The sequence below is a fragment of the Cygnus atratus genome, chromosome Z (genome assembly GCF_013377495.2).
Source record: "Cygnus atratus isolate AKBS03 ecotype Queensland, Australia chromosome Z, CAtr_DNAZoo_HiC_assembly, whole genome shotgun sequence".
Lineage (NCBI taxonomy): Eukaryota > Metazoa > Chordata > Aves > Anseriformes > Anatidae > Cygnus > Cygnus atratus.
Window position 1 is genome coordinate 29,998,526 of NC_066396.1, and position 14,705 is coordinate 30,013,230.

At 38.0% G+C, this 14,705-nt stretch overlaps 1 protein-coding gene across 1 annotated transcript; it reads left to right on the top strand.

Annotated features, from left to right (window-relative positions):
- Positions 1 to 2,400: 2,400 nt before the first annotated feature.
- On the top strand, positions 2,401 to 6,727 carry MLANA (melan-A). Its single transcript, XM_035567669.1, has 4 exons — positions 2,401 to 2,474; positions 4,080 to 4,176; positions 5,601 to 5,702; positions 6,659 to 6,727. Exons 1-4 carry the CDS (start codon positions 2,401 to 2,403, stop codon positions 6,725 to 6,727), a joined length of 342 nt encoding a protein of 113 aa, XP_035423562.1.
- Positions 6,728 to 14,705: the final 7,978 nt, after the last annotated feature.

Sequence of the window (14,705 nt, forward strand, 5' to 3'; positions counted from 1 at the left end):
CTGGAATACTGTAAAAGAAACACCAAATCATCTTAGGTAAATAAGCAAATTTATGCTCCTCTTTGTTTTTTGTTTTTCTTCCTCCATTTACTCCCTCTGCAAAAAAAGGGTTGTTTCAGACTTTATTGGGTCTTGTTGTGTTAATCACAGAATACCCGGATGGTTGAAGTTGGAAGGGGCCTTTGAAGGTCACCTGCTCCAACCCCTGCTCCAGCAGGGACCACCAGAGCAGGTTGTCACAGGCCATGTCCAGGTGGCTTTTGAAGGTCTCCAAGACTCCACAACCTCTTTGGGCAACCTGTGCCAGTGCTCGGTCACTTGCACAGCACAGACGTGCTTCCCGGTGCTTAGCTGGAATCTCCTGTGCTCCAGTTCGTGACCACTGTCTCTTGTCCTGGCACTGGGCACCACCACAGAAAACAATCCAAACAAATATCCTATCTAAACAAGATAAGATTTTTACCTTCATTAGGAAAAAGCACGGGAACACCCAAGCAGAAGAAATGATCTGGCTCTTCCCAGCTCCATGCTCACTGAAAATATTGATGTTAAGACTTTCATCTGATTTCCTAAGGAAATGGATGTTAATTTCACACTCTCTTCTTTCCTACTGTTTTTTGAACTTGTCAACCAAATTTAGAGCCAAGTTCATCCGTTTGAAGATAACCAAAGTCCTTCAAACTTAAGCAAAAATTTGTGATAGAAGAGAGCAGTCCAAATTATTGCTTCACTGAGGAAAAAGGTGAACAGAACATGGACCTTCGTGGTCTTTGTATCTTCTTTTGGCAGCTACCAGCACTTCTGGCCCATCATAGAACCCAGAAACATTGGATTAATTAAGGACTGTTGTTTCTTGTCTGATATTATGAACAAAATTAGTGTAGCGTATATGCATACAAAAACAGAGACGATGATAATTCATACAAAATCCACGGAGAAACAGGCCCCATTAGTTGTGCAGCCCATGGAAGACAGTTTCTTCTTGTTGCAACATTTGCTTGCCAGTCCAGAATTAAACCGTACTTGCTCTAATCTAAGACACGTTGATCATGGCATAAGAGCATCCATCTTTGAATTCTGCTCCACAGAACTTTCTGCTCAGTGTTACAATGGTACAAAAAGCATGGATAAAAAACTCTGTTTACATCAACCCTCAGCAACAAAATCAGCCAAAAATCAAAACGTGTCTTTATCTAGGAGTATGTTGCCCACTTCAGGAAGTCATTCTTTGTAGGCAGGTAATAGTGTTGAGCCATTTCTAAGAAGGCATGTAATAACATGAAGAAATAACAGGCTTCTGAGCTGCTTGTGAGGAGGGAAGGATACAGACTATGAAAAGAAAGTGAAAAGTTGTCTACTGGCCCCTTTCACGCTAATTAATGCATTCAGAAGCTGTACTGAAAGGAATTTAAACTCGTGATAGTCATAAGAGAACAGATCAAAGAAGAAAAAAAAAACAGATCAAGTCAAAGAAAAGAAAGTTGTACATGCTTTTAGTCAACAGACAGAATACAAGTCTGAAGGAGGTAAGATTTGCATTTTTTTTATTCTACTCAAGCTTTTCTATCTTGATTAAAAACTATGTTTCAGCAGAGACTTAACTGACTCAGTGAATTTTGAAAATATTTTGCTTCCTTGGCTAGAATTCTCTTCAGCAAGGTCACCAGTTTTTATACTTACCCCAGTAAGGTAGGTAGATGTGGTAGATACTATCAAGTAGGATCTGTTGTCATGCTGCTTAAATGATAGAAACATGATTACTTGTGGATTTTTCCTTTGTAACTGTTCAGACTATTTTTAGTTGGAAGATTACTCTCTTAAAATTGAAAATTAAGATTATAACTTCCCTGCACGCCTAAGTACAGCTTGTTAGCAGGTATAAGTTAGTAACCATCTGAAATCAACAGATCTTTGACAATTTATGTTGACTGAACATCTGGCCTTCGAACATTTATAGAGAGTAATAGAAATAAAGAAACACATCCCTGAAGGCATAATACTATATGTATATTTTTTCCAAATATTTCTTCCTGTCCAGGCAAAATACCTTTTTTCTTTTTCCTATATACCTAAGAGACTTTAATTCAGAAGTCTGTTATCAGTTGGTGCCTAAAGAGACCATGTCAAATCATTGTCTGGTGCACTCATATGCAAGTAACTTGGTGACAGTGGAACTGTTCATAGTTACAGTTTTGAGTTTTGCCTTAAATCGGGACAGTTGCAAATATATACGGATCTATATGGACTCTATTCTGAAAATAACAGATTGTCCTATCTCTCTTAAATGATCATACTCAACGAAAAAGTTGATAATATTATACCTTAAATATAACAAATTATTTCTTGCACTTTAGGGCCATAGTTCTGTCCTGTGGGTTTGAACAAGACTAAACTCTCAAAATGCCCAGAAGAAACCACCACCCAGATGGCAACTTTTTCAGAGGAAAAGGACACAGCTATCTTGCAGTAGAAGAGTAAGCATAAACCAAAACCTATTTTAGCATGTAAGCTGAAAAAAAAAAAAAAAAAAAAAAAAAAAAAAACTTGAAAGAAATTTACAAAATAGTATCAGAAAAAAAAATCTCTGTTGTATATAGATGCAGTGCATTTTGGCTGTTTTATAGCTCTCTGTAATGTTTGTCATTGCATTACCTAAAAGTGCACTCAATGGTTAAGAAAAATAAGAACTGCAGAACTCAAGAATATGGAGTTTGATCATATGATCACAGGTAATCAGCCATTACAATAAAATTGCCAGGCTTATTGAGGATCATTTAGAATTACACTTTTGAGGCTGGTGCAATGTGATATTTACAGTAAGATTTACCTCCAGGTCTACACATCTCCCTTCAGAATCTCAAAAAGGCATCGTCTCACCCTAAAGAATAACACCAGTGAAATGGTAAAACACCGTCAAAAACCAGATAGAGACATCAATGCCATACAAATGTGTCTCTCAGTAAATCATTTCTGGTTGAAGCTCCAGTTAAGCAGAATTAATTCAAGCCAATACTTTGTGATCTTTGGCTTACAATAAAATATGTTGCTTCTTGGGTTACTACAGAAACTATCTCACTGGTGATGTGTTATTACTTTAGACAAATATTTCCAATGTGCTTGGGATATCTTTATGTGGAATGTACTTCTAGTAGTGGTTCACTGGACTCTGAACTCCGTGACTTGTACCATACGCACATGTATTGCTACGTTTGTTTTTATATGTGCATCCACAGAGAATAAACAAAGGGAAAGATACTCTCTTCATTCCATATCGAAGGCTCTGTGCCTTAACAGACAGCAAATTAGCACAGGAGGAAGAGGTTTTTATGACAAGGAAATATGCAATTACCTTGTCACCCTGCTTTCTGATGTGGAACTATGTGGAACTATGTCAAATATCCTAAGTCCTGGTAATCAGTGGGAAAGATGTCTCTCAGCACAGTTTGCAAAGACCACCTTCCCTAAAATGACTCAGTGACATCAATACTGTGCCTAGTACGACAGGGAACAAGAACTAAAGAATTGCAGAGCTGTTTATGAAAAATTTAAAGTTTCTGACAACGTTTTTGGGATTGTGTAGTGTTTTATGTATCTAAAACAAACAAACAAACAAACAACAAAAGCCAACCTTTTGCTACCAGAATTTGTTGTAAAGTGATGCAATTAGGATACATTTCTCAATACTTATCTCCTGGAGAAATTTAACAAATAAACATGAGACATGTTTCTGCGCATATGGCATTTATATTATTTCTCATTCTCTTCCAATATCACAATGCCGTTTGCTGGACTTACAGGCATGGACTTTTTTAGAAGCACTGGTCACAGGTATATTATTATTTTTGAAGCTATATATTCCTCATTTTTAAAATGTTTACAATCTTGGCAGAGAAAAAACTTCTCAATCTCCAGACACTGGCTGAAGTTACTGATACTTTGTCTGTTTTCTAAGGCAAATCCTGCTTCATGCCTTCCTCTAATAAAGGGATACAGATATAAGCTTTTGTGCTAACCATTCCTGCTCCCAAAATAATACATCTAGTTCTGCTGTTAATTATTTTGTTTTGCTTTCCCAACAGAGCCCTGGGTATTGGAATCTTCATTTTGGTGCTGGCCATGCTATTTATCTTTGGCTGCTGGTATTACAAGAGACGTAGTGGCTATAAAAGTCTACGGGTAAGTATGGCAGCTTGCATATTATTATTTTCAATACATATTATCATTATTTGCAGTACATTAATGCAGGGAACATCAAACCTGTCATAGGACATCATTGTTTCAGGCTAATGTATACATTGGTAATACTATGCAATATGAAGCACTACCCACCCTGCAGAACTTGCAAGTCAGGCAGAGGAAACAGAAGCACAGGGATGTGAAGCCAACTGCCCAGCTTTGCACAACCCACCAGTGGAAAAAACTGATCTCTAGGAAGCATTATATTTAAATTTACATAAAACCATGTTGTGTTCTGGGAATTTTTGTTTGAATAAAAGTAACATCTTCACTACTCATAAGATTTACATCTACGTAAGGGCAGATATGTTTAAAGTAAGTCTAGGAGGCAGAGAAGACGAATGACACTTTTAAGTAACTAAGTTAGTATTGCATTCATATAGATGATGAAGAAGACAATTTTATAAAAGCTGACTTGCAATTTTCAGATTTAGAAAAAAAAAAGGAGGATGAGTTTGAGATTTGCTTTTTAAAAGCTACTTTAAAATTTTATTTTCTATCTTCTTCAAAATATTTTTAAAAAATATTTGATCCATCCCACAAAATTTGTTGTTGAAAGTCTCAAAGCTTTATCTTTGAAGCTCTGTTCTCTCTTCTGTGAGAAAGAGGCAGTTTTTAACCATGTAAGTGGTAAGTATCTTTTAGTTACCCTAATATTTCTAAAAAGACGTAACCATTTTGAATTAAAAAACATAACTCTTGTCAGCAAATCAATTTCCTTGATGTTCCCAACAACTTTGCCCTATTACCTTTCCAGTGACCTATCCAGTAGGCACATCAACTAGAAGAACACATAAAACATGAACTGCCATATAAATAGGTTTCTTTCATGCCTGCACATCATGGTAAAAAGCACAATGTCTTTTTTAATTCCATCTCACTGCAGATACTTTCTGGTTTTGGAAATCTTATTTTTGCTAGGATTTTTGGAAAGGGGAAAACTTGTAAAGAATTAAAAAAAAGCATGGTGGAAAACGGAAAAAAAGTTTGAGATTAAAGACAGAAATATGTGGAAAAAAAGGTCCCTGCAGTGGTCATGGACCTAAAAACGAGATCCTCATTTTTGCTGGTAATATAACTGGTGAGATAGGAGGGAGAGTATGTCTTGGCAGAGACAGCAGAAGTACTAGATAGATTGCCTCTCCTACTTGCTGCTGTTATGTTGTTGCACCTAATCCCAGATTCTAATAAATACTGTAAATATACTGTCAAATATTAAAGGATCACAGAATCACAGTCATTTAGGTTGGAAAACACCTTTTAGATCATCAAGTCAACCATACGATACATTCATGTAGTGTGCTTCAGCTTCACATTTTCTTTTTTCTTTCACCTTCTCCATGTTTCTTCTTGATCTGTCACAGAGCAAAAGCACTAATATGGGCACAATACAAACCATGGTAGGTGAGGGAAGAATAGCGGACTGCAAAATGGCTCTGCAGGAGTACAGAAACTTTGATTCTGTGGTAAGTTGCCACTCGGTGCCTTATTTACTTAAAACATAGTAAGATATGGTAAGACAATCTTGGTAAACAGTCATTCAAAGAATTCTTTCTTAGGTTGTGCTCTCTAGGTTGGGTCTTCAATGACTACAATAACTGTTAAGAAGCAGTATTTTGTACAATTTTTACTGTGATTTTTAAATTACTATTTAGATATAATGTATACTATTAATAATTCTTCTTTTTTAAAGAAAAATCTCTTTCACCTACCTTTCCTAAGTTGTCTGATAATTATGCAATCTATTAGCATGATGTAGCATGTGAATGCTAACATACACTGAATAAATATACATAATAGATACTCCTAATACATGCTACTCCATGCTGACTGACAGCAAGTAGATTGTTCTGGTACACTACAACCTGTCAGGGAGCACCACTTGAAGGTTTTAGCTACTCTAATCACTATGGGAAGAAAGAAGAACATTCAAAAACACATAATTTTTAAGAAGTAAAAATAACTTAATTGATAAATTTATGCATCAAGTCATGGTTGTGTTTAAACAGTTTGAGAATAGTGAAAAGGATAATTTATAACCAATTTTAAATAAGCTTCCCAAATTGTTAACATTGCAAATAAGATAACATACATGTGTTGAGACTCTTTAAAGTTTTATATATCAGTGTGAAATCTTAACATATAAAACACTTTCCTTATAAAATTTCTATCTTAATAAATTTAAAAATTAATTATTAGGATGAAAGATACAAACAAAATCATTTTAATCTGATGCAAAACCAGAAAACATGTTAGAAAAAAAATAAACTTAGATAATATAAAGACATAATGAATTAGCTTAGCTATTTTAAGTTATAGTACAACTCCTGATATGAAAGCAAATACTTCCTTGCATATTTAATGTCATTTTCTTGTACCCTAATTGTTTTTTCAATCTTTCACACCACTTTTCTTACCATAGGTACCCGGTGCTCCACCAGCTTATGAAAAAATTGATGCAGATCAGTTACCACCACCTTATTCACCATGATAGCAACAGACCTTAAACTTTGAGAACATTAATACAATTTCTTCATGCTCCCTCTTAATTCCCTGTACAAGCTTAACTTTCTTAAAGATAAAACAGCAATAAAAATCACATGCTTTCAAAAGCAACTGCTGAAAATTATTCCTGCATAGTTTACAGAACTAGTTCTTGAAATGCCTCAATAAAGCTGAACGTGCTTTTGTTTTAAGTTCTTCATTTCCTATGGTCAGATTAATTCACTGTGCTGAACTGTGGTCATCTTGCCTCCTTCACAGATCTACCAACAGTAGACACAGACACAGACACAGACACAGATTTCTAGGTTGGAAGAGACCTCAAGATCATCGAGTCCAACCTCCGACCTAACACTAAGTACTCCACTAAACCATATCACTAAGCTCTACATCTAAACGTCTTTTAAAGACCTCCAGGGATGGTGACTCCACCACCTCCCTGGGCAGCCCGTTCCAATGCTTAATAACCCTTTCGGTAAAGAAGTACTTCCTAACATCCAACCTAAAACTCCCCTGTCGCAACTTTCGCCCATTCCCCCTCGTCCTGTCACCAGGCACGTGGGAGAACAGACCAACCCCCACCTCACTACAGCTTCCTTTAAGGTAACTGTAGAGAGCGATAAGGTCGCCCCTGAGCCTCCTCTTCTCCAGGCTGAACAAGCCCAGCTCCCTCAGCCGCTCCTCGTAAGACTTGTTCTCCAGACCCCTCACCAGCTTGTAAAATACACACCAGCAGTAAATACACACCATAAGCCAGATAGAAAGTGCTGACAACTTTGTTTACATCTTCCCCACTTACTCACCCTTTATTTTAAAAAAGACTTAAATAAACTATTACCTAGAAAGTAATATACAAGAATCTGTCATAAAATGGAAAAAAATATTTTGACTACGTCCTATTGAAAAAAAAAAACAAATGATTTTCCCTACCAGCAGTTCTAAAAATTAACCTGCCCAAGGACGACTATATGTTACAGCAGTCTTGTACAGCAGCCTCACATCACTGGTGTCTGGAAAGAAACAATTCTTCATGAAACATAAAATAAGATACAGGCATTTTAATAATTTCTGCTCACAGGCCATATTATTTCACACCTGTCAGTGGGTATAAAGATGATCGCACTGGTGTCCTGGCAAGAAAGGAGAGCAATAACAGAAAACAAAGAGTTGTGATACATGTAAATTAAAGTACATTACTTTGGCAGCTATTGCTTACTTAGCGTTTAACTAAACAATTGCCAGATTATTACTTAATATTATACACAGATCAGCAAGTTTATAGCCAAGGCCTGATATCTTACAATAGGAGGCAGCTAAAACTGTACAATATTCATTAAACAGGAAAGCAGTTATAGAAAAAAACTATTTTAACAGAACAGTTATTAAATGCAATTAGTAAATAACCCAATTCATTCTCAGTAAATAAACAGGCAAACACAAACACCTTAATACAACAAAAGAGTTTTAAACACAAGTAAGCCTATGGTGATAATGATAGAGAATCACAGAATCATAGAATGGTTTGAGTTGGAAGGGACCTTAAGGATCACCCAGTTCCAACCCCCTGCCATCAGCAGGGACACCTCCCACCAGACCAGGTTGCTCAAAGCCCCATCCAGCCTGGCCTTGCACACCTCCAGGGATGGGGCATCCACAGCTTCTCTGGGCAGCCTGTGCCAGTGCCTCACCACCGTCTGAGTGAAAAATTTCCGCCTAACCTCTAATCTAAATCTCCCCTCTTTTAGTTTAAAACCTTTCCCCCTTGTCCTGTCATTATCCGACTGAACAAAATGTTGCTCTACATCTCTTTTTAGGCTATCTTTAAGAACTGAAAAGATGCAATAAGGTCACCCAGAAGCCTTCTCTTCTTTAGGCTGAACATCCCCAGCTCTCTCAGAGTTTTTTTGTTGGGAGAGGTGCTCCAGCCCTCTGATCATTTTCATGGCCCCACTCTAACAGGTTCACATCCTTCTTGTGCTAAGGGCCTCAGACCTGGATGCAGCACTCCAAGTGGGGTCTCACAAGAGCAGAGTATAGGGGGGCAATCACTCCCCTTGACCTGCTGGCCATCCCTCTGTTGATGCAGCCCAGGATGCAGTTGGCCTTCTGGGCTGCAAGTGCACACTGCTGGCTTGATGTCGAGCTTTTCATCCACCAGAAACCCCAAGTCCTTCTCTGCAGGGCTGCTCTCAATAACTTCTTCTCATAATAAGACACAGAGTTTTAGAAATGTTTCTTTTTTAATATTTTTATATAGATTAGTAAATTATATACTTGCTCAAAGGTAATAAATATCTGTAATTGCTGTGAAAGATTATACTCAATATATACAGATTTAGAGGATGGCTGCCAAACCATTAAAAAATACCAGTAAAGAACAGGGCAGAACTTAAAAGCAAGAGACTTGTAGCTGCCCAAGTTGCAGGCTGCAAGAACCAGCTGTTAAGTACCCAAACTGTTATTGCACTGTTATTGCACCCAAACGCTCTGCACTTGCCCAAAGACAAGCTGAAATGTTCTAGGAAGTTTGTACCCTTATAGAGAAAGAGAAACATATAGAAACATCACAACTAGCAGAAATGGAGATTGTGGTATGGAGTTTTCAAATGTCCAGGAAAGACTTTCATGTGAGACGAATAGTTGCACAATGTTATTAACAACTGGTCTCCAAAATTTGGATTTAGAATTCCCCTGATATGGTCATGCAGAGGGAGGGTGTAAAAGTCAAAAATCTACTGCTCCATGTGTTTTTATCCTCTTTGCAATCAGGCTGCAAACAAACCACCTGTAATACGACTATAATTCTCAACAAACATGGACTTTGTGCCAAAAGACAGAGGATATATACCACATACATCAGAGAGCTATGAGAAGAAAGCACTGAGGACATTCCCCAGGAAGCACTTGGTTTCTTAGAGTCTCACAAATCTATGGGGACAGGACGGGCATATGCAGCCGGTTGCCAGGACAATACAGGAATGTTCACCTCAGTAATCTCCATTGGCTTATTACCTGCTGCAGCTATTAACCATATTGCCTGTGACTTTTCAGTTAAGTAAAACATTGTCAACATATCTTGATTCATGTTTATGCCTAATATCGGTAAAAGATCCATCACTCTCTTGATATATGTCCATATATTTACACAACATACAACTTTTCCATTAAGGAACATGCTTTTTCTTGTCTTTAAAAGCAAACATTTTCACTTTGTACGTAAAGGGAAAGGTTAGTGAGTTTGTCTGTGCTTCGGAGAAGCATTGTTTAATAAGATGTATATTTCTGTTGACTGCATACTGAACTGTGCAGCAAAGCTGGAAGAATGACTTGTTCACACCATTTCGTTAAATATATTTTTTGTCCAGTAGAACTGACAGGTGCTTCCAGTGTTGTCTGTTGGCCCTACTTCTGCACTGAACCTTACATACAGTAAAAAAGATAAACTAGTAGCAGTGCAAAAGTTAAACAAGATGTCTACAGCTACTGTCTAACAGTTAACATCCAGCCCTTGTGCGCTTTTTGGAATTGACCCTCTGTATTCCACACCCTTACACAATCATCTGATTTGACTGCAGTTTCTTTCCCCAGAAAATCCATGGCTCAAAGAAGGTTCAATTTCCAGCAAACAGAAAGAACTACTTCTCTTACTGCAAAATTGTAGTTCTTCAAGAAATTTTGTCCACATATGTGCCACTCTTGGGCCAGCGCAAAAGACGTTGCAAAAAACACTGGGGTAGCCGTGTCCCCAGGTGCCTGGTGCTCATGGCAAGTCTGAATCACCTCTCAAATTCCTTCATCAAATGAGACTTGGAGACTGCAGGTCCCACCCCCCCCCCTTTTTTTTTTTTTCACCAGAGAAAAAGGGCACAATGCAGAATCCACCAACAACACATGTTTAACTATTGACATCTAAGCCACAAGATACAGTTACTGACTTCTCTTGTTCCCCTGCAATAGTGATAGCAGGTGATAGCAATGCACTCCACTCTTTCTGTGCTCACAGGGCCCAAGAACTGCAACAGTGCTTGAGCATCAGATGTGCTCTCACATTTCTAAACCATTTTAGTGGTACAGCCCCTATCATGTGCCTAGACCACATGCTTTGTTTGTTCCTTCCCTGAGAGGTACACTGTATCAGTAAATGACATCGTGGGACCAGGAGTGATGGCCTAATACAAATACTTTAGCCTTTTACTACTAATTTTGACAGGTCTTTTCAACTCAGCTAGCTCTCATTTCAGGATGGGAGAAACAGACTGCTGTGCTGAACATCGTGTTCACTGTGTTCTTGCTTACGCAGAAAAGCAGCCTTCCTCCTTCCTGATTTATATTTGAATTTACCTTGTCATCATCAGCTGCATTCTTGTAGCTATTTTGGAAAAGAACTCACTCATATTTGGTGGAGAGTATTTTTAAATGAAAGGTCTAATCCTTCAATATATGCCAGTTTACCATTTACCGTGGCAGAAATAATTGATTTCTGTTTCTGTATACCATCACTTATGCCCCACATAACTTCACTGACCCTCAGGAAAAAAATAAATAAAAACAGCTGCCCCTCCTAGACACAGAATCCCCCCTGCTCAAGCAGGGACATCCACAGCAGGCTGCCCACAACCACGCGCAGTCAGGTTTTGAAAATCTCCAGGTAGGGAGACTCCAAAACTCCTCTGGCCAACCTGTGCCAGTGCTCCATCACCAATACAGTACAGAAGTGTTTCCTGGTGTTTAGACAGAACCTGCTGGTGGTGCTTCCACTTTGCCAATGCAGCTAAGAATACCTTTAGCTTTCTTAGCAGCAAGGGCACCCTACTGGCTCATGTTCAGCTTGGTGTCCACCAGGAGTCCCAGATCCTTTTCTGCCAAGCTGCTTTCCAGCTGGGTTGCCCCCAGCATGTGCTGGTGCCTCGGTTTGTTCCTCCCCAGGTGCAGGTATCTGCACTTCTCCTTGTTGGACTTCATGAGATTCTTAGCCCACCTCTCCAGCCTGTTGAGGTCTCTCTGGGTGGCTGCACAGTCCTCTGGTGAATCTGCTACTCCCACCATTTTTTGTGTCACCAGCGAATTTACTGAGGGTGCACTCTACCCCATCATCTACATTACTAATGAAGATGCTAAACAAGACTGGACACAGCGTTGACCTTGCTCATACTTCAACAGCTTCTCCCTGAGGATCTTTTGGTGGACTGTGTCAAAGACCTTACTGAAGTCCAGGCTAACGCTTTTCAGTGCTAGATTTTCTGTCTAGAGTCATTTACAGCAGGAGATTTAGTCTTGTTGTTCATCTGGTAACCCTGTTTACAAAACTTTTAAACCAATTCAGAATTTTTGGTAAAACAGCAAAGTCATATAGGATGTGTGAATATTCCCTCAACTTTAATTTCCAATAGAGTCATCCTTGCAAGGATTAAAAGGATGCCTGTCTTGCAATAAGTTACTCATATTTCTGTATCTCCAGCAATCTTTTCCTGAACTCTTCTGGTGTCAGCACAGCTTAAGAAGGCTGTCTTTCTTACAGCACTGGTAATCCCCAGGATATGCACTCCATGTACGCTACATTTCTTGCTTTTGGCCTCACCAACAGAAGGGCAACAACAGTGTTTCACAGTCAACTCTTTTTTTAGAACTTGTGCTTTTTAGCAGGCATTCATATGCCTCTCCCACCCTTGCTTTAGCTAAAGAAGCAGTTTTAGCTTTTTATGCCTACATTTTTTTTCCTGCTCTGCTTCTCTGAATTACTACACACCTTTTGCCAGTCCCCAGTTCTCTGGCTGCAATGTCTATTTTTTCATGACACAGATCGATCCAGGTTAATTTCACATAATTTTGCTGGAATTACTGCTGGAGGCTATGTATGCATACTGGGGAAAATTAACTCATTCTTAATCTATTTGTGGTCCTTTCCACTAAGCATTCTCTACTGGGCACTACAGTGAGAGGATCCTGGGATAAATGCACAGCCCAAACCACATCTTTCACAAGGGCTGGGCTGCTGCACCAACCATGTCGCTGGTATTCCATGGAACAAAGTAAGAAACTCACGTTTAAGTGTGAGCTGTTCTTTGAACAAAATACTACGATTTTGCATCAGTTTACTAGGCCAAAGAGGGAAGGAAAACTTTCTAGAAGGAGCTTTTACAGCTCCTTCCTATACTGTACTTTTCTCATGACTTGGGGAAGAGATAGTTGTCTAATCCGTTGCCAGATTTGAGTACTGAAGATCTCTCTCTCTCATAAATGCACAGGTTTGGAATCAAGATGAAATTCAACGAAACACCAGCTGAAGAGTTTTGTTTGTTTGTTTTGGGGGATCTGAAATATCATTTTCATTTTGGGCCAATAAATGCAGACATCTAAGGAAAAATCTTTAGGACAAGCCTCTTCCATTTTTTGAGTCTCTCTATCAAAGATTATTCCAAGACCACTTTGCACTCTACAGGTAAAAACAGTATTTTGAGGGCATAACGTGTAATTGAACGGCAGGATACTGGCTAGACAAGCCTCAAACTATCATAATTTTAGTATTGACATGTTGCTGATGTGAATTCACAAGTCTGTTTTATTAAACAGATGTAAGCAGTTCCTTCTCCCCAGTAATTAAAAATTGTATGTTTATTATACTGCATAAACTGATACCATCACAATTCAGCTTTTCTTATCATTATAACCAAGACATCCTATGACTTCTTCATTATACCCAGTCATTAATCCTTCTCTGAAACTCTATTTTACTGCTGCAAGTTATAAAAAAGGGGAGTGAGGAACGATTGTGTCAACAGCAGCACATAAGTGGACAGGATCTCAATGTATATCTTGGCAGTAGCTGCCTATGGGCTACAGATAGCAAAAATATTCTGATATTATACTTGTACATTTACTAGAAGGAACCAGTGTGAACAAGTAATTAGTGAAGAATCTTGTCTTCTTTTTATGACACCAATAGTGACAAGCAGAGTTCTAAAGCTTAAGGACAATCACAAAAATCAGTTACAGTGGCTCATTTCCTGCCTTGTTTTCTTGTACTTTTTATTTTCTATAAATACTACCTGTCAGTGCCACTCACATTCTTGAAAACAATTTAATTTTCCAATTCATTTTTCTTCTTTGGTATAAAGCAAGAATAGGGAAAAACAGAGCAATAATCTAGTTGTCTAATATTTACTTGTGGATAGTAAAAATAGTGGATAGTGGAACAGGAGTCAGGAAGAAATCTGTACTTCATTTTCACCATTTGCAAAAGGTGGAAAGTTATATTTATGCACATTTTAATATACTTTCTGTGTAATAAATTTCATCATAAGCAATATAATTAATTACATTTCCTTTACTTACCTTTTACATAACATTTCCATTTAATGTGTAGCTGAGACTGAAATAAAAGATACTGTAAGAACACCGCTTTCCTGCAGAGTTTCTGAACCAATCACATATGTAACAACGAAGTATTCTGTTTTCCAGACACCCTAGTGAGAAAAAGAGAGTTATAAGCAAATTTAGTATTTTGAGAAAGGAAGAAAGATCTTCAAGATCTTAAAGATTATTTTATGTTTCAAGGCAAATATTTGAAATAGAACATAATCTGTCACATTTGTAAAAGCAGCCTCTTAACTCAAAAACTTTTATTTGGGTTCCAATGAATAGAGTGATCATGCACCTAATATACAGACTTAACTTTGTATTCTGTGTCCAAAAGCTTATGCACAAAAATCATTAGAGTCCAAAAATCATCGTGTTCTAAATCACTACAGAATTTAGCTTGTTCTACATTTTCAAAGGAGCTAAACCAAATGGAAGCAGGGACTACAGAGAGAGAGGAGAGCACCAGACTTGCATTGGTTTTAATAATCTCATTTAAACGTCATGTCTTTAAAATCATGTTTTGTAAGTGAGTGTAGTTTTATAGAATAAGCTAAATCTACTTTGACAATTAAGTGTGTTTGGTTTATAACTGGTATTTCTATGAAGAG